Here is a 25483-nt window from a genome sequence, read left to right on the forward strand (position 1 = left end):
ACAATCTGCCCAACTCCCTGTCGAAGTGGACACTGGCTATGGCTGATGTTTGAGTTACACATCTCTTGTGTTGGTTCAGATTGCAACAAATGGTGTGTACTGATGACACGGTATGTTCAAGTTCAAAAAACATTGAGTGGTTACCTGAGTAATGGTATATTGTGCTGGTTACACACATTGTATTGCTAACATTCTGTAGTGATTTGTGGTAGGTAGTATAGTGTTTTGATTATGTGTTGATGTTGGCAAAGGTGTCTAAATAGAATATACATGGTTATATGTAACAAGAAAGCTACATATGATGATTAAATGACTTGATACCAATTGGTTCCACACAAGGTGCAGGGGTATGTTACATACAGTGATGCTGTAGATTGGTTACATGTGATGCCTGCTGATTACAGTACACTTGGCTCCACATACATGCTCTCATTACATGATTCTGTGTTTACATGTACCATGAATCCCAAGCCTGCTCTTAATGAATTAGTTCCACATGGGCAGAGGTGAAGGCTAAATGAGAGAACAGTGGATGGGGACTGGGGATTTAGGGGCCCGGTACCTTGGTGGGGCTGTTCCTGTCCAGAGTGCTGGCCTGGCTGGTGGCAGGCCCCCCGCACGCCAGTGCGTGGTAGCTGGAATTGGAAAAGCACTGGGCATGGCTGCTACTTTGAGACAAATCTGGGAAGAGAACAAGGTGCCATATTCCATCACATACCTCCCCCTGGCATTAGACACCCCCAAAAGTAATGCTTGGGTTGGGCAGCCTTGAGAGTGCCCTGCAAAGTGACCAGTTCCCCTTCTCCCAGCTTCCTGGCACCCACTACCCTATGGAAATCTGGAGAGCCTGGTTTGCTGCCTCCCTCATGCCAGCCCTTCTGCAGCATGCAGAATGCAAGTCAGGCTCACCAGTGTGTAGAGGGTGATACTCTCAGTTGGAACCTGTTGAGAAATGTTGGCCCTGATGGCCTCACTTGTCCCTGGGTTGCTATTTAGGATGGGGCCAACCTTTTCCTGCCTACCCCTAGGGTCAGACCCCATACAGAGAATCCCACTCCTCTTGACCCCAGCCCTTTTCTCTTGAGGATTCCATGACCTTTCCATAGAGCTGGGGAATACCAGAGGAACGGTATGAGAAAACCCAGCCAGCCTTACTCATTATGGTCAAAGAAGAAAACACCCAAATCTCTGTGGGTTTGGGCTTTCATCAGAGGCTGTTGACATTGGCTGAAGCATGTAGGCTAGGAGTTCTTTGAAGGCAGGGGGCTGTACCTAGGCCACCTGTCTATCCTGAAGCCCCTAGCATTGAGCTGGCAAACAGCAGGTGACACAGTAGGAATGGCTAAAGGTCTGGATTCTCTTAAGTACAAAATACGGGAGGCTGGAGGTCTGCCATAAACTGGAGGCAGCTGCAGTGAGCTGTCCTGTGCTCACCCAGGCAGGCCCAGCCTCTCCTGACCCAGGATTATGAGCATTTTTCAGAGCATTTTGGCTTCTACTGTTAAGCTAAATATGAAGCAAAAAGCCTTATCTCCAAGGCGACAGTCCAGGTTAAGGGGAGAGAGAGAATCTGGCCCAGGATCACCATACATACACCCGACTTGGACTCCCAGGGAGAATGCCCATTGGAGGTGTCACCACATCTGTGAACACCCTCTTCTACTGGACTAATAGGGCCCTCCTGCCTCAGGGAAGGTTGGCCTGAGCCATCACCAGGAAAAATGAAATGTACAGAGCCTGGGCACTAGAGCCTAAGGCCTAGCCTCCTGCAAGGCAGAGGCATGGGGCTGGGGAGACATTCTTTTGGAGAGCTTAGGAAAGCTACTGCTTAGTATAGGTACCCCTGGGTGAAGCTTAGGATGGGGAACCTGTGGGGAAATAGGACCAGGAAATACCAACCGTAGCTGCTCAGAGTTGGGGATCCAGGAAATGATAATGCTTAGAGCTCCATGTACCTTTTCAGGTAGGCTCTCACTTCCCACCCGCATCTGGAGGTGACCACACCCAGACCCAGCCACCAGCACTGCAGGCACAACCGTCTTCATTAAACCTGGGTGTCTGCAAGGATGCTGTGTAGTTCCTCCTGATTGAAGAGGGAATACCCAGGGTATAGCCCTTACCTGAGAGGGAGTAGTCAGTGCTGGTCATTCTCATGGCAGGTGTGTAGGAGACACGGGGAGCCAGGTCCCGCCCCTTCTCTTTCTGTCGCCGCCTGCGCCAGGCAAACAAGCCCAGCAGTACCACGATGAGGAACAACAGGAGGACAATGCCTGTGACAGCACCCACTGAGTGCCGCTCTGCACCCAGAGCTGGACTGATCTTGGTGTAGGGATTCAGCTCTTCCATCATGAGGGCAGCTGTGGGTAGAGGAAGAGCCTGAGCTGGTCCGGCTTGCTCTTCAGATCTCCCAGACTCCTTTAAGCCCTCTAGTGGTAGAAGACCTGGTACTGGAATTGGTCCTTTTCAATCCCTGTGTGACCCACCCCCCATGGAGCCTCAGTTTCTTCAACCTCCTAAAAGGCAATGGAGTCCAGGGTCATGGCAAGGAGCAAATGTAACTGTGGTTGTGAAACAAAATAACGTTTATTGAGTATTTTGTTCTGTCACAAAAATGAGTTAGAGTTACTTAATCTTTGTGGCAGCCCAATAAAAAGGGATTATTCTCATCCCTTTCTACTGATGAAAAATTGAATCACCAGAAGGTGAGGTAACTTGCCCAAGATCACACACCCAGTAATTGGCAGCTAGGAAGAACTGGAGTCAGCTCCTTTCCCTGCTCACCAGCTTTGTGACACATCTTAGAGTTGGTTCACTCGTGACATAGAGACAGTAACCCCACCTTCCCAGGGGAGTTGTGAGCACCCAGTGATAGACTGGCAATGAAAACTGGGAGTGCTGCACCTGTGTGCCTAGATTACTGCTCACAAGGTACCTCTTGATTATATGTGAGGCTTGCCCCTGCTCTGTGCTGATGCTCAGTCTGGGGGACCATCCTGCCACCCAGAAGCATCTAGACCCTTCCTTGGCTGCCGGCTGCTAATGAACAGAGCCAGCCATCATTACCAGGGAGTAAATGTGCTGCACTATTCTCCATGATATCTCCTCAGACGGCAGTGGAAACATGGCTTCTGACCCCTTTTCTGTAATGCAGGTCATTGAGAGCCCATTCTCCTCCCCCATCTCCTAAACCAACAATCATATAATCCCTCACAGGTTGGTAGCACTTTATAAAAGGTTTTATGTACACAAAACCACCCTGTGTGGAGTGCTCACATGTGCTAGGTGTTTTCCTGAGTCCTTTGCTCAGTGTCTCAATTGATCCTGGCAGCTGCACCATAAGGTCACCTGACTGTATAGAGCTGGAGCCAAGGTAGAGCCCCTTGGCCTCCAGAGGAATCTTGTGTCATGGGGCAAGACAAGTCTCTTCCCACTTTGCATGTGACATAACAGGCCTAGCAAAAACAAATGACCTACCCAAGGACACCTGGCAGGTAATGGCAAAACTAGAACTTGGCAGATATTCTGACTTGGTCTGGTTGCCTCTCCATAACACTGGCTTGTGTTTACCCTTGCTTGATTCATGTGAAATTTGCCAAGGATGAGCAGGGGGAAATGGAGTCTGTCTACAGGTGTCTGCCTCCACTCTCTTCCCAAATGTTAGTCGAGGGAAGTATTCTTCAAAAATACCAGCTAGTCCAGCTGGAACTCCATGGAGACTCCACAGTGCCCATGCACCCTGTCACCTGTGCATTACCTTGGTCACACCTGATCCCTTTGAATCCAGGGCTGCAATAACAGGTGCCAGTGACGTGGTCACAAGTGGCATTGTTCATACACTCACAGAGCTGCTGACACCCATAGCCAAAGGTTCCTGGGGCACATCCTGTGTGGCATGAAAAATGTGGGTAGATAGTGAGATGCAGCCATTCCCCAACCCTCCCATTCCACGGAGGGTTACCTACAGCAACAGGCCAGTTCTGTCTGTGGTGTGAAGCCTGTTTAACCGAGGCTCCCATTGTGTTTTGTTTAGATATTGGAGGTAGACAGAGCACTTATAGCCCAGAATGGTGGGATATGGGGCAGAGGAGAAGAGGGCAGGACCCACTCACCCATACTTCTTCCATGTGCCAGGCCCTGAGCTGGGTGCCACAGGGACTTAAACAAAACAAGAAGATCCTGCCTTTCTCTAGTCCCTTATATACTCCTTATATACACAGCCCTTGCTGTGCCCTCAGTTCCCTCCCCTGGAAACTCTTTAAGCACTAGAGTAGACATAGCCCTTGGGTTTTTCCTTAGGAATTACCCCAAAAACCCGAGCAGGGGGTGCAGAATCTTGAATGAATGGACCTTCAAGGGGGACATTGCCCCTTTAGGAGGCTGAGGCCTGGCACCCAACACCCAGGATCAGGGGTTGGGGCAACTTACTCTGCTCACAGTGCTGCCCAGTGAAGCCTGTGCGACAGGTGCACTTGCCACTGATGTGATCACAGCTGGCACCATTCTGACACTGGCAAACGCGCCCACAATCTTTCCCAAAAAATGCTGCTGGGCAACCTGGAGAAACAAGATCTCTGGTCACAGGAGTTTCTGCAGAGTCAGGACAACTGTGGAGGTGCAGCTGGGACCAGACCTGTCTCAGTCTCCTCTTTCACGGAGCATAGGGTAAAGACTAGTGAGACCCTGGACCAGTGCCGTCTCCACACTTTCTACCCTCTTGCTGAAGGGGTAGAAGTGGGACTGAGTAGTTCTTCCTTCAAAGGGGTCTTGGAATCAGAGGCCAGACTCAGATCTCTTTGTTGTATGCCATAGGCTGTTCCTCTCCATTGTCCAAGGAGGACTTGGTCTTTGTGATTGCTGGGGTATCTTAGATCCCTGACCTTCCAGAACTTTGGGCCTGTGAACCCTGAGTCCAATAAGACCCTGGGGCCAGCTTCTTCCCTCCCTCTGTTCAGGCCTGGACTATGCTCACGGTGGCCAGTAGGCTGCAGCATGGGATTGGGAGTGGCTGGGAGGCCAGGAGGTGGGGCTTACGCTGTGTGCAGAAGAGTCCGGTCCAGCCCGGAGTGCAGTGGCAGGCCCCATCCTCAGCGCTGCAGCTGGCCCCGTTGTGGCAGCTGCATGTGTGGAAGCAGGCAGAGCCCCAGAACCCAGGTGGGCAAGCTGGGGGGTGGGTGGGATGCAGAGGGTGAGGGCAAGGCAGAGAGGGGCAGATGGAAAGGGAGAGGAAGGGGAGCACATGTCAGAGCCAAGATGCCAGGATAGAACCATTTCTTGGCTTTCAGGGGCTTGATGCACTGTTCCCAGATTTCCTCAACTCACTTCTTAGCCTAGTCGCCCAGGATTTTCACTGGACCCCGATTCTCTGGCCACTCTCCTAGTCTTCAGTGACTGCTGAGCAAGGCCCAGAGGGCTCTTGTACACTCCCTCTCCAGGGGCTGCCTGATTTGGAGCATGTGAATAAATACTGGGGCTTATATGAATATACTGTGTGCACTAGCTTTCCCATGAGAGTGGGGACTTTTCCAGGGCAGGGGCTGTCTCTCCTCTTAGCTGGTGAGCTGAGGAAGGAGCCCAAGTTGCCTAAAGAGAATGGAATTCCCTCAGGCCACACCATCTAACTGGGACCTCTTATGACTACTGGCTTGGTCTCACCCATCAGAGGAGGAGCTCCACAGGGCTGGGGCCAGGTCTCTGTCCTTAGATTGGGGGCCCCCTGGAAAGGGGATGCTACCTTTGAATCCGACTAGGTGCACCTTACATGAATGGCCTCTATAAGGCCCTGTCCAGGCTTAGGATGCCCAGGACACCACACTGGGCACACAGAAGGCCTGCATTCCTCCCAAGGTGACTGCTTTGGTCTTGCCTACTTCCCAAACTCCAGCATGCCATCCAAACTCAGGGGCTGCTCCTCACACAGGTGCTAATGGAGTATTAATCCTCAAAATTAATAGCATTCGTGGTACTGTCAACAATATCTTTAATAATAGGAGTTAAAACATCCTTGGTCAGTCCTGGTGATTTTTCATGTGAACTAGAGAGCTGAATGGGGATTTTGTTCCTGAGTAGAGGTGCCAGGGCAGAGAGGTTCTTGGCAATGAAGGAAGTTTCAGGGACTGACCCTAGATGGGGGTATTCCCATGGGGAGAAGCTTACCTTGTGAGCAGTCCTTGCCAATCCATCCAGGAAAACACTGGCAGGAGCCATCGATGGGGCTGCAGGTCCCATTGTTGGCACAGGAGCAGAGCTGGGCACAGTCCTGCCCAAAGTGCCCTCCAGCACATACTGTGGGCACAGGGTAGCCTGGCACCTGTCCTGTCTCTCATACCCCTAAAGCCACCACCCACAGCTACACCCCCAGAGGGTCCTGGGCCACAGCCACAACTATCTTGGGGACTTGGATCTGGATGGCACCCTTATCACCCTTCTCTGTTTGCATATAAGTGTGTTTCCATCTTCAGAAGGCTCTATTATGATCCTTTTTGATAGGAACAGGCTGAGGCCCACAGAGGTGGAATCACTTGACTTAGGTCTCACAGACAGGAAGTGGTGAGGCTGGGCTTTACCCCTGTGGACTGTCAGTCCAGTGCTCCCTATCCTGTTCCCCAGCCTGCAGCTTTGCATCACCACACATGTTTGCATCACCAATCCCCTAGCCACAGGATGAGGATGCTTATAGCTGGAAGGAGAGGGACCAATGCAATGTGGCAGATCTGTCTGTAGTTTGTCTGCTGGAGGACTGGCCCTGCTGTCTGTCCCTGTCCATCTGTCCTCTAACCTGTTCCTCAAGCCTCAGCCTAGTGTCCTCTGGTCCCCAAAGGCCCTGTTCTCCCCTGTACTCCATGGCATTTCTACTTTGTCACCTTTAGAGTTTTGGCCATAGCCCCTTCTGGAGGAGTCACTCCTTGATCTTGGAGGAAGGACAGGTTTCCTCAATCAGACTGTAAGCTCTTTGGGACTAGGTCTAAGTATTAATTGGGTACCTGCCTATCTCTGGTTTCCTGCAGTCCACCCCCTGACCCTACTTCTCAAGCACAACTCTCTTCATGGCCTCCCTATTCTCTGCTCACACAGCTTCAACAGCACCCCATTGTTCCAGAAAAAAATCTCTGGGGTCTTGGAGTCCAGCATTAACCTATCTCACCTGGCTTGTCCTGGATTACTCCCATCTTTCCCACATTGCACTTTCTAAACGCACCTAGGCCTTTCTCTGGATCTTTGCTGAAGCCGTTGCCTTTCCCCTGACCCTTGTGTCCAGCTGTGGACATCCTACCCTGCCTTAGAAGATTCATCTTAAATGTACCTCTTCCATGATTCCTGTGTTACTAGTAGACTGCTAGGTGTTCGTCAATACTAAGTCTCTTCCTTTGAACTAGAATCTTGTGTTTTGGTTGTGCTGTGGCCCCCTGGAATAAAGACTTCATTCCTTGGACTCCTGAACAGCTAGGTGTGGCCATGAGACTGTAGTCTGGCCCATGGTAAGCTCTGAAGAATAAAGAACCTGGGATTCTGACATCTCTCTCTGTAAGCTGCCCTAACATTCCCCATTGGCCTGCTTGTAGATCTTTTCATTTTTTAAAAAATACATGAAGGAAATAATGCTTATTATTTTTAAGCCACTTATTTTGGATTTTATGAGGCTTACATCTGAACTCAATCCTAATGGATTCACTCCTCTTCTCTGTTCTGGGTGGCTATGACCTTGTTTCAGTTTCCAGGTAGTTTCTTCCCTAGTCTTCTATGAGACTTGTGAGCCTGTTTCAGGTCAGGCTTGGGCCCCATCCATATCTGTGTTCCCTACAAAGCCTGGAAAGGCAGCAGGTGATCACGACACAATGGCCGAATGTATGGAAATAAACTGACCTTGCTTCCCAAGTCCTGCTGGGAAAGGCTGAGCTCAGAATTTCCTCCTCTGAACTAGGCTTTGAGGGCAGGGAACATGGCTCTGGTGCTTTACTGTATCCGAGTGTCCAGCACAGACTCTGATGTCCAGTACACTTTTAGGAAATGTTCCAAAATGCCCAAAATCATTCTTGGGAGCAGTGATCTTCCAGAGGACCTTACTGGGATTGACCCCTATCCCTTTAAGCTCTTCTCGGTTTAGCATGCTCCTCCCAAAGCCCAGTCCCAGCAGCCTGTCCAAAAAGAGGCTTCCTTGCCTTCCTTGGGAGGGCAGCTCCTGAATCCTGAGGCCCTCAGTTGGCTGAGACACACGGAGAATCAAGGACTTGAAGGCAAGTAGCTTCCTGGGTTAGGTCTCGCAAACCCTGGCCTGGTATCTCCTCCTTCCCACCATACTGCTTTATGTTGTCAGCCCTTCCCCAATCAGATTGTGAGCATCTGGTGGCAGGGATCTGCATTCCCTCTGTCTCCCCTGGACATGGTTAGTGGTTGGGACACAATAAAGGCAGAATTGGTGGCCAGACTCTCCAGTCCAAAGCCCTGGGTTTGGGTCCTAGTTTTATTCTATGTTCAACAAAAATACATATGGTATTAATATACATCACTGTTCAAAGTGCTTCACAAATATTAGTTCACTTAACCTTGGCATGTTTTCATTATTAGGTATTCTCATCATTCCCATATTATTAACTCCACTTTGCAGATGAGGAAACTTAAGCAACTTTCCCAAGGTCACACAGCTAGGAAGTTCTACTGCTTGTTGATTAAGTACTTTTGAGCAAACCACATCACCCCTCTGGGTCTCCATTTCCTCATTTTTGAAATGGGGATGAGAAGGCTCAGCTATAGGCAGGCTGGCTGATCCTGGGCCCTGTGCTTCCCCTGGCAAACCCCTGTCCAGGCAGGTCTACTGCCAGAAGGCAGACACACGTCCCACCTGTGTGCAGTTCCACCTCCACCTTCAGCTTCCTTAAGAGCAAGTCACCTAGACTCTTCTTCCCTGTCTCAAGGAGGTGCTCTATTTGGAGAATCCGCATCCAGCCCTGGTTCTTTGGGGTGCCCAAGTAGCTTCACTCCCCTATCCCCCAAACAACTCTGAACTTCTCTAACAAGACAGTCTTTGAAGTCTTTCTCACACACATATGGCAACATGTTTGCCCACAGAGCTGCTAATGTGACCATCTAATACGTTAATTGGTTGACTTCTTAGTTGAATCAAGAGTAAGGGTGCTGGAGAGAAGGGGGGCTGGTGGAAAGAAAACATCTGGTTATATTTAATCTATGTTTAATGATTCTGCAGAAGCAGTGTCTGTAATTTGTAACTCTCTGGAAAGCCAGTCATTAGAAAGTGTCAGTTCAATTTTTTACAAGGTTTGAGGCTTAACCAGGGCAGTTGCCATTAATAGCAAACTCTATTAGATCTGTATGTGGAAAATACTCATTAGGCCAGTGGGCGATAAATCAGACAATGCAGGATGCGGGAGTTACTCCTCAGCGGGTTAGGTCCTAATTTAGACCAGACCTATCAGTATTGACGGCTGGGTCTCCTAAGTTTAATAAGTAAACCTCAACATGTCAGGTGATGATTGAACTGTCCTAGGAGGGTTGCAAGCAAATGAAACTGTCACATATGTTTCCCTGGGGCCCAAACTTCTCATGACCTCAAAGCATCATGGAGTAAACTTTCCACTCATACATATTAACGGCCCGCAGACTTAAATAGCCCAGCTCAGCAGTGATTATTCATCAAAAGAATGGGTTCCCCTGGGAGGTGGTGAACTCTCAGTCAAGAGAAGTATTTAAACCGAGGCCAGATGAGATTCTTGCCTGGGTGACCTTGAAGTTGCTTTTAGCTCTAAGTTTACATTATCCTAAGATCCTTTCACTCCTTAAGGGTTAGAGTGCAAATTTTGCCAGGTGGGGTTCAGGATTGCATTCAGAGCTCTTCCGAAGGCCCCAGCCTACCTTCCCAGTCCCTTTTCCCATCTCTAGCTTCCACCTCCTTCAGCCATTCCCTACTGCTGGGTGATAGCAGGTCCAGGCCTCTCTTCTTTGTCTAGGCAGTTTCTGCCACCAGGGTGCCTCTCTTCCTTCACAGACTAAAAGCCCAGCTAAGACCTGCATAGTGCACGGAGCGTCCTCCAGATCCACACTGCCTTTGCCTAAGTCCCAAGCAAGGAATGGTGTGTTCTGGAGCCCAGTGCCTACCTTTTCTCTGGTTGTTCATGTGGAGGAAGTTTGTGAGTGGTGTTAAACCATTGGTACTTTGAAATCAACCATGGTGACACCTGCAAGTGTCACAAAGTGAGGCATTTCCCCACAGATAACTAGTATAGCACCACAGCAAAGCAAGTAGGCTCTCCACTCCCGTGGAGTGCAGTGGCCCTGGAGTTGATGTTGTGAAGGGTTTTGAGGCTGATATGAAAGCATGTGGAGAGGGACTGGCAATGCTCTCCCAGAGTCCTCTGCCTTTTACCACTGGGCAATCCGCATAATCAGTCGATGCCTGCAATGGATCTTTTCTATGCTTATTTCATCTTTCATCCCCTTGGTGAGGGTGTTGGAGCCAGAAGTTGTTTCTGCCACTCGCTAGCTGGGAGACCACAGACTAGTCATTTCACCTCTTTACGCCTGTTCCTTTAAATGCAGGATGACTTTGTCTCATGCCATGCAGTGCTCGGTTATTGGAATTGAGCCCTGAAGAGGGAAGGAGCTGCCATCACAGAATAGGAGGGGAACCCCAAGCCCTCTCTTTTCTGTCTTTTCCCTCCCAGGACCCGCTCCCTGCCCTGTGCCTTCCCCTTAGAGACAGTACCTTGGTTGCAGAGGGCTCCGGAGAATCCTGGGAGGCACTCACAGAGGCCACTGATGTGGTGGCAGGGCCCACTGCTGTGCACGCAGAGGGGACAAGACTGGGTGCAGCCGTGGCCATAGAATCCAGGGGGGCAGACTAAGGGTGAAGGGGAGATAGTGGTCAGCAGCCCCAGTGCCTCAGAAAGCTTGGCCACCCCTCCCATCCCATATTATAGTGAAGAGAGGCGCCTCAGAAAGGCAGGAAAGCTGCATCTTCCCCACACCTGGGACAGCCCATCCCTTCGTGGAGGGAGGAACTGTGGTCTGGTCCTGTTTTTAACCAAGGAGCTAGGCTGGCCCTGAATTGGGGACAAAACAGTCAGTGCAGGGAGAGAGGGGACCAAAGGGAGGGGAAAGAAGGAGATTGACTCCAAGAGCCCAGCCTCCCTCAGGTGGTACCAACTGGGTCTCTGGGGCCAGGGCGCAGCCTTACTTCTCTGGCATAAGGGTCCTCGGAAGCCAGGCGCGCATTCGCAGCTCCCGTCCTCTGGAGAGCAGGAGCCCCCGTTCTCACAGCTGCAGGAGACGGAGCAGTTGGGACCCCAGCGACCGGGTGGACATGTGCTGTCACAGCGGATGCCTGTGGGCCAGAGGCAGACTGCAGTCAGTGGTAGATGGGTGAGGGTAGAGGAAAGAATGGAGGGGTGGACAATGCAGTATGAAGAGGCAGAGGCAAGCACAGTGCGATTGGGGGTGTGGAGAAGAAGCCCAGCAGGGTACAGCTGGTCATGGAGAGCTTCCAGGAAGAGGTGAGGCCCCAACAGACTTCCAAAAGTCTAGGAAGAATTGACCAGGGAGAGGAAACCAGGCTTGCAAAGAGCAGGACAAAGCACCACACCTTGAGAGAACTTACACAGAACACGAAGTAACTGAACCAGAAAGTTCTAAAGAGGGCATAGCAGGAGATGATGTTGTGAAACTTAAGGGACCAGATGATGAAGAGCTGCCTCCATCTTTGACACCTTAGCTGGCATCAAGAACAGGTCCAAGAGAAACCGGCTCTGGGCAAGTGAGTGCCTCCATGGGGGCACTGGGGCTGGAGCTGAGCTACTTGCCCACCAGTGTCAGCCAGTCATTCCTGGGTTCCAGCCAACCAACCCAGGCAGGGGCTCCGAGAGTGGGTGAGGTCTTTTCATATTCTCTTGACCACAGTCCTCAGTATAGTATATATTTTATAACATATTACATACATACATCTAAAAGAAACCAACTATTTTTTTAAATACTAGTTGTAACCCAACAAATTGATTTAATGACCTTCATTTGACAAATAGCAGCCTATGGGGGAGTAGATAAAATACCTTAATAGGAAAGAAAGCCCTCTGCAGTTTTTTAAAGCTCAGGTAGAGGAAGTCTGTGCTGCAGTGATTTCAGCCTGAAGGCAAAGATGGAATTTTAAATGCCTGAGGCTGGATGCTCAGCTCTGGGGTGGGGTTTCCTCGCTGGTGGGAGGCTTTGGCTGACAGCATTATTGGAAGGGCGGCTGCAGGGCCCAGGGACCACCTGGGCTTTGGAAGGTGAACATCAGAGGCTCCGAGAGGGGCAGAATTAGTTTTTAAACCCTGTCTGCCTTGTTAAAAGGATGGGGACTGTGAGGAAGAGAATGAAAGCGGGAGAAAGACACTCAGACCCAGTGAAGGAGGAGTCAGCCCTCACAGCAGCAGGAGAGCAGAGGGACCAATTTGGAAGCACCTGGAATTGCACAGACCCACCTGGCTGCGGGAAGCAGGGGATGTGCAGGCTTTCCTCACCCTCGGTCCAGTGGTCGGTGGTGCTGTCCCTCCCTGGAATGCCTCAGTTTTGAAGCAGTGTGGTGGTGGGGTGGGTTTAGGGAGAAATGCCACTTTTTGAGAAATGGCAGGGAGCAGCCACATTGGCCATATTTTCCCCATCGATGGTGGTTTCTCTCATGGAGTTTCAGGTGCCTGAGAGGTGAACCTGCTCAGGCAACTGACTTAGCCCTGGGGAAGGGGAAACCACAAAATTGTTCAACGTTTCCCCTTCTCTAGGTACAGCCATTCCTCAGTATCCATGAGGGATATCCAAATCCAAGGATGCTCAAGTCCTTTATGTAAAATAGCACAGTATTTGCATATAAGAAAACATTTGAGAGGCCAGCATGGTGGTGCATGCCTGTAATCCCAGTGCCTCAGGAGGCTGAGGTAGGAGGATCACAAGTTCAGAGCCAGCCTCAACAAAAGCAAGGTGCTAAGCAATTTGGTAAAACCTTAACTCTAAATAAAATGCAAAATAGGGCTGGAGATGTGGCTCAGTGGTCAAGTGCTCCTGAGTTTAATCCCCGGTACCCTCCCGCCAAAAATAAAACATACAAAGTGTAAGAAACACACATCTCAAATACTTTCACTCTCTAGATTACTTACAATACCTAATATGGTGTAAATGCAGTGTAAAGATTGTACATGTTTGGTAGAGATGCAATTTGGTTTTTTAGATATTTTCTGTCTGCCGGTGGTTGAAACTTTGGATGCAGATTCCATGGATCCAGAAGGCTGACTACATGTGGAAAATTGTAATCTGCCCTAAGGAATTCCTTCGCCTGTGCTTGATGAAAACCCTGATCTACGCTGCAGCAGAAGACTTGCCGCCCCTCCGGAGGCATGCTGGGCGGGGGCAGAGTGTGGCTGTCTGATGGGGCCCTGATCCCACCTGTGCTCTCTGCAGCCTGGCCACAGCAGGTGTGTCACACAGATGCTGCCCTTTTCTAAAACCATGTATCGATGGTGATCCTCTAAACAACATTCACAAAAGTGCCACTGGATTCATGACAGCTTGTTGCTCCTGTGTTTTCCAGTCATTGCTGTTAAAGGTATAGCTACTCCCATGTATGGGATCCTCAGAGTGTTTGTGTTGAGAAAGGGTCCTAGACAGGGACCCACGAGTGTGTGGTGCTGATGCTCAGACTGCAGGTAGCTGCAAGGGCCCACTGGGCTCCAGGATTTGACAAGCATTATATTATGGGCCTGGTTCTAGGGGAGTAGGGTTCCTGTTTGAGGTCCTATGTGTCCTAAGAGCTCTCTGGAGCTTAAAATTGGCATTTCAGTGGGAAGAAGGGTCAAAGGGGCCTCCTGTGGGGAGTGCCCAGTACCAGAAGGGACTTACTCTGCAGCTGGATTGCCCAGACCCACTGGAGGGTCTGGCCTTGTCCTTGTGGCAAGCTCCCAGCTACAGCTTCTAAAGAAGCAGCTTCCTCCCCCATAGTTGAGCAGGGATAATAATCTGTTAGAGATTCTTTCCTCCTTACTCAAGGGAATCACATTATTTTAGTTTTCAGGACCCCCCTTCTCTACCCATCATGGGTAAAGCTGAGGATCCACATGCTGTGATCCCTAGATCATGCCACAGGGCCAGCCACTTAGCAGTCCACACCCCTTCAAGGCCCTTAGGGCTCTCTTCCAGGAAGTCTTCCTGGATTCTGCCCAGGGATTCAAACTTCTGTTTGATAGAGGCATACAGTTGTCTCTGTTACTTGAAAGTTTGATATACATGAATCCCCTCTCCCTGCCAGCAATCTGAAGATGAGGATGAACGCTTACTGATATCCTGGCCCTGCTCTCCGAGGCACTCCTCAGGGGCAGGGTGCTGCCTTGATCATCTGGTGCCCAGCACAGTGTTGGCACATACTTGGTACTCAGGACTGGGGCTGAATTTTGCCACTGAGCCTGGGTCGGTGCTGGGAGTGAGGCACTGTCAGGTAAAGTCTTGGTAACTGCTTGAGTCAATAACTGCTAGTTGAATGAGTTAAAGGCTCTCCCACGGAATGGCATCCTGGGTCTCCCGTCTTGTTGGCACCCCTGTCATGAGACCCAGATGTTTCCTCAACTGTAGCTGAAGAAGGCTGCAGCAGACAATCTTTAAAATCTCTTCCATTTCCAGGGGAGAAAACATATATGGCCCCAAGCCAGCTACTCTCAGGTCTGTTTCAGTGAGCATTCAGTGAGTACCTATTATGGGGAGGGTGGAGTGAACGCCAGTCACTGAGAGCTGTGGCTTATGGAGGAAGAAGGAGACACACCTCAGGGCAGACCAGACCCTGTGCTGAGCGACAAGCCAACGGCTGGGAAGGAAACTCTGACTTTTCTTAGGTTAGGGGTGGGTGGGACAGGCTCCCTGAGTCGGGGGAGGCCCAAGCCTGGACCCGCTCCCCATCCCTTCCTCTCCTTGGCCTCCTTATGCATGACAAACCCCAGGACATCAATCGCTTCTTTGAAAAGATGTCAGGACCACCTTTGGGGAAATGAGCTTCAGAACAGCAGAGGCCTCGCAGAAAGGTTGTCCATCAAAGACAGAATTTTTAAGCACCAGATGTCATTAAAATCTGATCAGCTCACTTGAAATTAAGGTAATGAAAAATTAAAGTGGATTTCCATTTGGCTCTCGCTCAGAGAGTGACCAGGCTGGAGCCTCCCCATATATTGAGGGGCAGCAGTCAAGAGGGCAGGGGAGCCAGGTGGGGGAGGCTGCAGAGGCCTGTTTGGGGCCCTTGGAAGCTTTCTGGTTGTGGAGAACAGAAGCTGGGCAGCAACCGGAGGTGAATTATTTACATGGGAACTTACACTGCCAGAAGCAACTGGATTTCTTTCTCTTTGCTGCTGCCCACCTTGGGACCGGCTGGTGGGTCCATTCACACATGTGCTGTTACTGAGCACTTCCTGTGCTGTGGCCCACTTTACCGAGCACTTCTTATGTGCCAGGCACTCTTAGCGCTCTGTGGCACCAACTCACTTAAACTTCACATGACCCTGTAGTTAGCTGTGAAGATTATAATTTTCTGCATTTTATGGATGGAGAATTCAGGCCCTGAAAGGTTAGGATCCCTCCAAGGTCATGAACCCAGGCAGTCTGGCTCAAGTTCTGTCCTGAACCATCTTATTATCCCCAACTCAGTGAGCAGCAATGCTGGTGGGAATGAGGCAGATCCTTCCCAAAGCCCATGGTCAAGTTAGGCAGGCCAGTAACAAAACACTCAGCTCAGAGTTCAAGGACAATGTGGCACTGCCACAGAAGGAAAGGGGTAGGTTATCAGAATTGACAAGTGGGGGCTCTTGGGACATGGCCAGGTAGTGCACAGGCCTTGTTCCAGAGGAACCGTTCCAGAGGAAGTAGCTTTTAACTTGAAACCTGGCACGCCGAAGGGGTCCTCAGGGCTGGGGATGCAGCTCAGTGGCAGAGCACTCACCCAGCATGCACAGGATCTGGGTTCCATCAATGAGAAAAGAAAATAGGATCCTATCAGGTAAGGAGAAGGGAAAGGAGTGATCCAGACCAACAGAAAGAAGGTACAAAGGCCAGGCATCAGGATGGTGGTTGGTTCCTGAAGAAGTACCCCTGCGCTCTGGTGACTGGGATCAGTGAGTGACACAGAGGGCCACAGAATCCTGCATTTTAGGTAGGAGTCACGGGAAGGCATTAAGGCATTGAGAGCTTGCTGTGAACACATCTGAGTTTTGAAAAGCTCATCCTCCATGCACAGCTGGGCAAGAAGGGGTCCTTGTGACCAAGGTGGGGAACACGCATGCCAGAGGAGAGCAGGGCTCACAGAACCGCTCAGGGGCCTCAGGATGGAGGGAAGCAGATGGGTTCACCTTGTGCTTAGGATGGGCCCAGGAATTAGGATTCTGGGGTGGAGCTCCAGAGAGTCCCTTGTCCCCTCTCCGCCATATTCTCTACAAATTGAACACCTACACCCAAGTCTGTCCATCTGGTTTTGTGTGTGTGTGTGTGTGTGTGTGTGTGTGTGTGTGCGCGCGCGCGCGCTAGTGTGTCCCTAGCTTATAGAACAGAACCTGTACATCATGGGTGTCAAGAAGTGTTTGCTCACTTGAACAGAATACAAAACTGGAGCCCAGAGCAGAAAACGGGGATGGTGCACATTCAAGAAACATGAAGAATGGAATTGGAGGAGAAAAAGAACAGTTAGAGAATATAGGGGGCCAGCTTCTCAGGACCTGGGTAGTGGCAAGGCAGAGGAGTTACCTGTCCATCCAGCCAGGCAGCAGCAGTGGCCTGTGACTGGATCACAGCCATCAGCATGGCTGCAGTCACAGCGTTCACTGCAGTTCAGCCCGAATGTGCCATCCTGTGAGAAGAGGGGGACAAGGAAATAGTCAGACTTTGACTCCTAGAAGTGCACACATTTCTATTGGCTCTGGATGACAGGACAGAGCCATAACCTCACAGGAACAGACATGGAAACTGGGGCACAGTGGGGGTGCTTTTTGTAATCAGGGCCACAAAGTCACTCCCAAGAATTACTGGTTGCATTAATAGGTGTATGAGGTTTGGAGAGGGGAGTTGATGGTCCTGCCCCATTTTTCAATGATTAGGCTCAGAAGGTTGTAATGGTTATTAACTAAAATTGTAACTGAAAGGGCACTTTGCTAAATGGGACACATTGATCCCATGTGAGAAACAGCTATGATTCATTCTTTGTTCAGGGGGAAAATATGGTAACCATTTTAGTAAGAGCCTAATATACCTCATTTCTCTTAATCTTCACAATACTATGAGATGCTTCTATTATATTCCCACTTTAAAGATGGGAAACGGGGTTGGGGAGAGGAAGTAACACACTCAAGGTAATAGTGTGTGACAAAGGCAGGATTTGAACCCAGGACCTCAAAGCCCACTCTCATTCAATTTCACGTCAGTTGGTTTAACAGGCTAAGATCTAAGGATTAAGTGTGGGTAATGACTGTTGGAACCTGAGGAATTATAGCTCCCTGTCCTGCTCCTGCTGGGGACAAATCTGCAGCTGCTTTTGAGTTGGGTCAGAGGGCCAGCCCTAGATGCTGCTGACCCAGATGCCACTGGATAGACAGCAGGCCCGAGGCCCAAGGCAGGACAGTGGCCACGGAGAGCTCAGGCCTGTGACCTGAATTCAGTGTCCTCACCAAGCCCAGTGCGTTTCTCTGTGCATTCCTGTGGGGAAAGTGGCCGAGGTCCACCCTGGCACTCACGGGGCAGGGCAGCTCGCAGGTGTCCCCCAGCCAGCCCGGGGTGCAGGTGCAGGAGCCGTCGGAGGGGCTGCAGGCCGCCCCATGGGCACAGGCGCAGCTCTCATTGCAGTTCAGGCCCCAGGTCCCGCTGGGACACGGCAGGGTGCAGTCCACACCCTGCCACCCTGTGGGAAGGGAGAGGGACGGTCACTTCTCCCACCCAGCACAGCTTTCTGCCCACCCTGCCAGCTCTGTTATTGCAGCGTGCCCCCGACCTTCTGCCCCAGCACAGCTGCTCAGGGAGAGAGTCCCGCCGACCCAGGTAGCCTTGCCTGGCTGGCCCTGACTGCTTTTGTCACAGGCAGAAGGTAGAAGGTCCCACCGGGGACAGGGACAGGGAACCAGCACAGGTGGGAAGCGTTTCCCTCCCAGGGTGGAGCTGCAGACTACCCCCAACCCCTCTAGGGGCAGGACAGGCCAACTCCCTGCTCTTTTTGGGGGGTGGGATTGAGGGTGTTCTGGGGACTGGACCTAGGGCGCTTAACCACTGAGCCGCATCCCCAGTCCTTTTTATTTTTAACTTTGAGACAGAGTCTTGCTAAGTTGCTTAGGGCCTTGCTAAATTGCTGAGGCTGGCTTTGAACTTGTGATCCTCCTGCCTTAGCCTCCTGAGCTGCTGGGATTACAGGGGAGCACCACCCTGCCCCTCTCAACTCCTCATTCTGAGGCTGGTCTGCCCTCAGGTTGACTTCTCCCCTTCCCTCCTTTGTCCTGTGGCACAGGGTGGGAGGACTGGGCAGCTGGCTCCCAGTGGGCTGGTCAAGGGCAGTCTGGCCCACAGACTAGGGGGAGGAGCAGGAGAGAAGCCAGCTGTGACCTCTTCCTTTTTCTGCCAGGGCTTTGGCAGTGGCCAGGCCCCCTCTGTCTATGTCCCAGTTCCTACCAGGTAAGCCTCATGCCCAGGTCTGGGACTCCTTTTGTCCCTCCAATCCCAGGAGTGGTGCAGCTTCTACAGGGGCTCGGTCATGGCCCACCACTCTGTGTGTTCTTCAAGGACCCTGACACCCTTGAGAAGAACCCCTTTATGACATTCCTGCTATTGACATCCCTGGATGGAGTGTGAACTGAGCTCTGGCCCTGCATGGGCTTGGGTGGGCGGGAGCAGCCCCTCCTGACCCTCAGTCACCAGCAGGCTCGGGAGAGAGGGTGTTACCTTCCCTGCAGGTACAGGAACCGTCTACCGGGGAGCAGGTGCCGCCATTGTTACAGCTACAGACGGATGAGCAGTTGGGGCCATAGGTCCCTGCCGCACAGGGAACTGCACACACCTCTCCCTGGAAAGAGAGTGAGTTTTGCTCAGGGGTCTCCCTGTGCTGAGTGGCTGCGGCAGGCAGGGCGATGTGCCACCCCGCAGAGGCCCCGATCCCTGGAACCTGTAAATGTACTACTTTACAAGGAAAAAGGGACTTTGCAGAACCTTGACTCAGAACCTTGGGATGGGGACAGCAGCTGGGAGTGTTCAGGTGAGCTCATGAGCCTTTAAAGATAGAAGAGGACTGGAGGAGGCAGGGCCGAGAGAGGGCCGGCCAGGGGTCCACCACAGCCGGCCTTCACTTTGAAGATGGAGGAAGAGGCACAGGGCCAGATGCAGCAGCCTCTAGAAACTACAATCAATCTTTTTACAGCAGCAGGAACCGGGTACCTCATCCTACAACCACAGGAACAGATTCTGTCAACAACCTGAAAAAGCAGGAACCAGATTCTTCCCCTCAACTCTCCGGAAAGGAGCCGGCCTGCCAAGGCCTTGACCTCAGCCTGAGGAGACCCACAGACTCTGGCCCAAGAACTGTAGGATGAGAAACTTTGTATTGTCTTAAAACACTACATTTGTGGCAATTTGTTACCCCAACAATAAAAAATGAATACAGTGACCCTTAGAGGTTGGGGTGGGGTCCAGCCTCCAGACCAGGGCTCCAGGGTAGGCAAAGGCCCAGGGAGCGTGGCCCCACGAGTCTGTGTTAGGTCACATCAGCCCAGGACTTAATCTTCCCAATCTTATTTGATTCTTTCCAACAACACTGTGACACAAATAGTATCTTGTTGCCTTTTGCCTGAACCTCAGAGAAGCCAGGGGTAATGATCATGATTCCGTGTACTAACCACATTCCCAGTATCTTGCACCATGCATATGTCACCTCACTCAGTTCTTTATATGGAGAAGTTGTCTAACTGTCAAGGCCACAGAGCTGGAATGGCTGACCTCCTTCCAACCTGGGAACCATCTTTACTGGGTGACATAAACCGGTTTTCCTGGCAGGCATTCTTGGAGATGGGATCAGTGAGCTCGTGAGAAGAAGCCTTGCCTCTGTAAGGGAAGAAGGACTGAGTGGAGAGGCTGACCGGAGGCGATAAAGTCCTCTGCTGCCCTTGCAGGAAGACCCCTCAGAGTCGACCTCAGTCCCTTTATAGATGCCTCAGTCCCAGCATCTATAAAAGGGGAAGGTAAGAGAACCCTCATTCTCATCAGTGATTGGCTGATGTGGTCCTGGCACAGGGACGGGATTCCCCAGGTGAGATGGATGCCTGTGAGGGCAACTTCTAGAAAGAGCCTCAGCGGGGAGCCCAGCTTTCCAGGCGCTGGGAAGTGAGGCCTGGGTGGGAAGGGCGGGTCCGTTGCCCCAGGGACAGTGTGTGCTGTTGGCCCTGAGAAGGGTTCAGGGCGAGTTGCTGGGGAGGGGAGGAGTGCAGGAATGGGGACCCCAAGCCTTGAGGACTGGAGCATGCTGTGAGGGGCAGAGGCCGTCCAGATGGGGAGAGCGTCAGGGACCATGAGACTGGAGCCCTTGAAGGGTGGCTGAAGGGAGGGTTTGTGTGGGGAGGTGTGAAGGAGGTATTCTAAAGGGAGGCTGGGGACCTAGAATGGCAGAAAATGGAGTTTGGCTTTTCTTCCTGGAGTCCCCCCAGGGCATGCCTTCCCACCTTGGGAAACTGGGGCTGTCTGCTCTGGGGCCTGTTGAATTCTCATTTCCCCTTAGATGGCTCCAGCAGGTTCTTAGGACTCGTTCCTTAGCTTATTGTGAAACAGCACATCTTGGACCAGAAGACCAGAGCTTATCTGGGCTCCACTGGCTGTGTGATATTGATTAGGTTACTGCCCGTCTCTGAGCCTCAGTCCCAGCATCTGTAAAATGGCAGCCCTGGAGTAAAGGAGCTCACTCTCAACTCTTGAGGGTCCAACACCTGGCTTCACCTTCACTTAGGCCCCAGAGAGACCAGAGGCTATGGACCTTTGGCCAAGGGGACATTCCTGGGCGGCCCTCTCTACTCTGTCGCACAAGCACAGGCGACGTTAGGAGGAGGCACTAGGAGTGCCAGGCCTGCACCAGAGGCCCTACCGCCCAGTCTTGGAAGGCTTGACCAGTGGAGTCTGTCAGCTTCCCCATTACCCTGAAAACTCACTTCCCCAAGACTAGAAATGGCCCCAAAGACACACTCGAGCTCTAGGACCTGGGCCTGGGCGTAAATCTCAGGCACGGTGTCCACCTTTCTCTGCGAGGCCCAGCCTCCTGTCTGGTCCTTGACCCTGATCCTCCTGGAGACCTCCAGTCCCCTGTGGGTCCAGTTAGGGTCTGCGGATGGGGCAAGAAGCTTGAGCTGCCTGCCACCCACAGCCAAGGAGGCCACACCAGAGGATAGGTGTGCTGTGTCCGGGCACGACTTCCTCCCAGGGAATCCCTAGGAGGCCACCAGCTGGGAGGCTCTCTGCTTCCAGAACATAAAGAAGGGACTCAGAGGGGACAGTGACTTACCCAGGGCCCCACAGCCCACTGCAGTGATGTGCAGAGGGAGAAGCGGTTCTGCATTCCAGAGAGGAGTAGGGCCAAGCGAGCAGGTGGCCTCTCCCAACCTGCTGCCACCCTGCGGACACGCACTGGACCTCGCTCCCCACATCTGTGAAGTGGGACTAATGACCCTATGCACCGGACTGTTCAGAGGGTTAAACCAGTTTCTATTTGTGGAGCAGGTAGATCAATGGGTTGGGCAGAAAGCACTGTAAGAACTTATGTGTAGCTGGATGCAGGGGCACATGCCTAAGATCCTACTGGGAGGCTGAGGCAGGAGGATCTCAAGTTCGAGACCAGTCTAGACAACTAAGGGGACGCAGCTCAGAGGTAGAGTGCTCCCGGTTACCAGATCCCCAGTACCAGAACAGAACGAGAGAGCCGCGTGTGTCCTGGCATCTCTTATTAAAAGAACACACAGAAGCCTTGGAGGTCTAGGCAGGAGGCAGCTCTGGAGGACTGAGCCATTCCTCCAGCAGCAAAGGTGGGGTCCTGTGCAGGAGGGGAGGAGATGCTCCGGGGGTCAGGAATCGGACTCCAGGGTCAGTTTTCCCACCCATCTCCCCTGGGGGCTGGCTCCCCGTTCCTGTCCTCACACATGAGTGGCAACTTTGACACCAAGGCCCGGTTTTGGGGGACATGACAACTACTCCCCCTGGGGGCACACCTGTGGGTTCCCACAGCACAAAGTCCAAGTGGGGAAACGGATGGGTCCTAAAGCGGAGCCAGATACAGCCAGCTTCCTGAACTCCCCTCACCCACCCGGGGCCCAGTGTGGCCGCCTGCCTCACTCCAACACCTCAACCAGCACAGGAACCCTGAGCTACACTGGTTCAAACCACACCCCCCCCACACACACCTTCTAGCCTCTACCTGAGGGCGGGGCGGCTCTAGAGCTGATTAGCAGGGTATCTGGGGCTGACCTTCCAGCAAGCCAATTACAGGCATCCCTCAGCGTGGCCTGTCAGTCCTGCCCACCCCAGAGCTCCCCCCACCTATCCTTGGCTGTGGGGACTACTAACTGGCCTTAATCCTGATGATCTATGTAAAGTCCGAGTGGGAGAGGCTGATGTCAGGATAAACGTAAAGACTGGCCTTGAATTTGCCATCCTTCTGCCTCAGCCTCCCAAATGTGGGAATTGATGTCCAAGCGTGCTTGGGTGGCCAGCGCACTCTGTGTGTTTCTGTGCTGTCTCCGGCTGTGTCTGTTTTTCCATTTGTATAGATTCAGGAACAAATTTGTGCCTCTTCATGCTTTCCCCATCGGTTCTTCCCGGGTACTCTCCCCTGCCCTCGGGCCCTGTGCTGGTGGGAATGAGAAACACCAGCAGCCACCATCCTAGCACCCTGGGGGTCCTGTGGCTCCTATTCCTGCCTCCACCAGGGGAGATGGATCTGGTTTTCATGCCTAGACTCTGGGCTCCAGACGGACGCTGCTGGTGCATAATGGACCCTCAATAAATGTTTAATTGAAATGAGTAGTGTGTGCGTACACACTGCCTTCTGCAGTGGACAGAACCTGAAGAACCGGCACTTTCCATGTGCTTCTCTCTAGCCAGCCAATTCAGCAAGCCTGTGACAGGCTCCAGGGGCACAAAGGGGCCCTGGGCCCAGACTCCATCCTTGAGCAACGTGTTTGGTCACTTGTTTACTCTCTACCCCTCCAATGAGACTAGAAGCTCTGGAAGAACTGGGACCTTATCTGTCGGGGTGGCCCAGCATCCCTAGGTGAGTTCCAGCCACAGGGTACAGGAATTACGGAAGTGTGTTGAACAAACCAGCAAGGCCCTGGTAGGCTGGGCTGGTGACTCCTGCTGCACATAGGAAGTACAGTCTGGTCTGAGGACGAGTCCCTTGCTGCCACACTGACTCTGAGTCTCCCTGGCACTCTTGTGAAAAGGGAAAGCCAGGCCAGATCCCCGAGTGTGGCTCCATGCCCTGCCCAGCACCCCTGCCAGCTTGCCTAGCCAAGAGGAGGCTGAGAAGCTCATCCGGGACGTTATCCTATCAGCTTCTAGAGCATCTGCTCATGGAGTCTCTGAGCTGAACAGGACCTGAGGGGTGATGGCACCCACCCAGAGCCACAGGGCAGAGATGGACGACGGAGCCACTGCTCCCAGGGAAGCGGAGCGCAGTGCCTGCCCCAAACCCGCCCTGTGTTCATGTCTGTTGACCTCTTCACACTCTGGGGAAAAGGACCCAGTGAGAGCCAGGGTTGTGAGCTCAGTCAGCGGTGAAGGCCTTTGGCACCTCGTGTTCTGCATGGCCCAGACCCTCTTCCCAACCCCCAAGCCAGGCCTGGCCCCTACGCCCCTTCTTTGAGGCTGTTCCCCGAGATCACCGCCATCCAGGATTCCCACACATCTTTCTGGAAGGCAGGCTTCTCTCCTGATGGACACGTGATCGTTCCAGGGAATACACAAGCTTTGCTCTCTATGCCAATCATCTGTGGCATTGAAGTCAACCAATGTCCCCAACTTTTCACTATCCAGGACCCTTTTATAATCCTCTGCCTGCAAAACCTCTCAATTTGAAAGACACTTCTGTCACTCTGTGCCGGTGTCCAAGGCCAGTCCAGATTTGGACAGGTACGATTTGGTCAGTGACCATGACCTAGAGATTCCTATGATGTCACCTAGATCCAAGAAGAGCTTCTGATCAGTTCACATTAACCTGGGCTATCATATAGAGATAATTTAATTCTAATTAAGAGCAGAAGAAAATCTTTAGTGTTTACCAGCCTCATTATGGGCAATGTAGGATTTCTGGCTGGTTTGGGGAACATTCAAAACTGCTCCTGGCAACCTGTGGCAGCCTTTGCCAGTGTCTGGCTGGGGGCCGCTGGCTGTATCATCTCTAAGGCCCCGTAGCTGTCCCCAGGAGCATCCTCCTGCCTGGAGTGGGGTCTTCGCCCAAAGGAGTGAGGAATGAATGGTGAGTCGTAGGCCTCGGCACGACCCCTCCTGGCCTCTAAGAATGATCCCATCTGGGTGGTCACCTACTCTGCTAGTACCCAGCCTGGACCTGGTCACACCTGTCCTGATGGTGTGGAGAGAGCCCATAGTGCCAGAGATGAAAGGGCACTGGCAACCACCTGGTCCACTGCCTTGTTTTACAGGTGAGGAAACTGAGGCTGAGGGAGGTAAGTGACTTGCCCAGGAGCACACAGCCAGTGCCAGGAGACATGGATTTGGAACTCGAATCTTCTGTCTCCCACTTCAATTGCAGAAAGCTAATCATAGCGCAGAGATGGTGATATTCCGGGTTTGCCTACGCTGACCCTGTTCTTATGGATCAGATATTCATTACCTAAACACAGTCTGTGTCTTCAAGGGCCACCCACGGAGGCTCAGAAGCCCTGGCCCTTTCTCAGCACCTGGAAGGTGATGCCTGGGTAATTTTATATCCCCTTGGATCTGGGTTTCATCTTCCTATCCCACACCACTCCTCCCAGGACCGGGAACCGCTGCCTCCGCAGGGCACGTCCCTCAGTTTCCACTGGGCACTGCCTGCCAGGCCCGCTCAGCATCTTCACTCGGTGAATGGGAGACGGATGTGAACGCTTCCTCCCATCCAAAGGCTGTGAATTATAGATGCAGCCTTGGCTATTAACTTGATCTGAAACTTGATCTGAAAGCACCACGGGCAGAATGGAACCCTCCAAGCGGGTCCTGCTCAAGACGTGCAAATCTCTCCTCCACCTTCACCTGGCTCCTGCCCAGCGTGGCCGTGCAGGCCCGAGCCCCCGGGGAAGGAGTTATATTATGTTCTATTAAATTGGTTTCAAATGTTGTTTGTGGAATGTTCCCCCCGCAGTGTGCTGCTTTGTAGTTTGGCCCTGTTTGGGAAAATTAATCAACAGCTGGGCTTCTCATGTTGATCGCCCGTTTTCCTTCCGAGCCACGTGCAGGAGGTTAATGAGTATTTCTTGGA

At 52.1% G+C, this 25483-nt stretch overlaps 1 protein-coding gene across 5 annotated transcripts in view; it reads right to left on the reverse strand.

Annotated features, from left to right (window-relative positions):
• Nucleotides 1-25483, reverse strand: part of Megf11 (multiple EGF like domains 11) — a 205303-nt gene that overhangs the window by 11791 nt on the left and 168029 nt on the right. For 2 of the 5 annotated variants that reach the window (XM_077799502.1, XM_077799503.1), the window contains exons 10-20: nucleotides 18922-19042; nucleotides 17730-17893; nucleotides 16747-16849; nucleotides 11186-11332; nucleotides 10715-10849; nucleotides 6154-6282; nucleotides 5032-5160; nucleotides 4426-4554; nucleotides 3755-3883; nucleotides 2121-2357; nucleotides 563-681 (exon numbers count right to left, since the gene is read on the reverse strand). In XM_077799502.1, the coding sequence (XP_077655628.1) occupies nucleotides 563-681; nucleotides 2121-2357; nucleotides 3755-3883; nucleotides 4426-4554; nucleotides 5032-5160; nucleotides 6154-6282; nucleotides 10715-10849; nucleotides 11186-11332; nucleotides 16747-16849; nucleotides 17730-17893; nucleotides 18922-19042 (1542 nt within the window). Of the gene's footprint in view, nucleotides 1-562; nucleotides 682-2120; nucleotides 2358-3754; nucleotides 3884-4425; nucleotides 4555-5031; nucleotides 5161-6153; nucleotides 6283-10439; nucleotides 10493-10714; nucleotides 10850-11185; nucleotides 11333-16746; nucleotides 16850-17729; nucleotides 17894-18921; nucleotides 19043-25483 lie in introns of those variants that run through there. The other 3 variants (XM_026384875.2, XM_077799504.1, XM_077799505.1) reach the window with 2 other exon arrangements.

This window comes from Urocitellus parryii, chromosome 6, assembly GCF_045843805.1.
Source record: "Urocitellus parryii isolate mUroPar1 chromosome 6, mUroPar1.hap1, whole genome shotgun sequence".
In the NCBI taxonomy this organism is placed as follows: domain Eukaryota; kingdom Metazoa; phylum Chordata; class Mammalia; order Rodentia; family Sciuridae; genus Urocitellus; species Urocitellus parryii.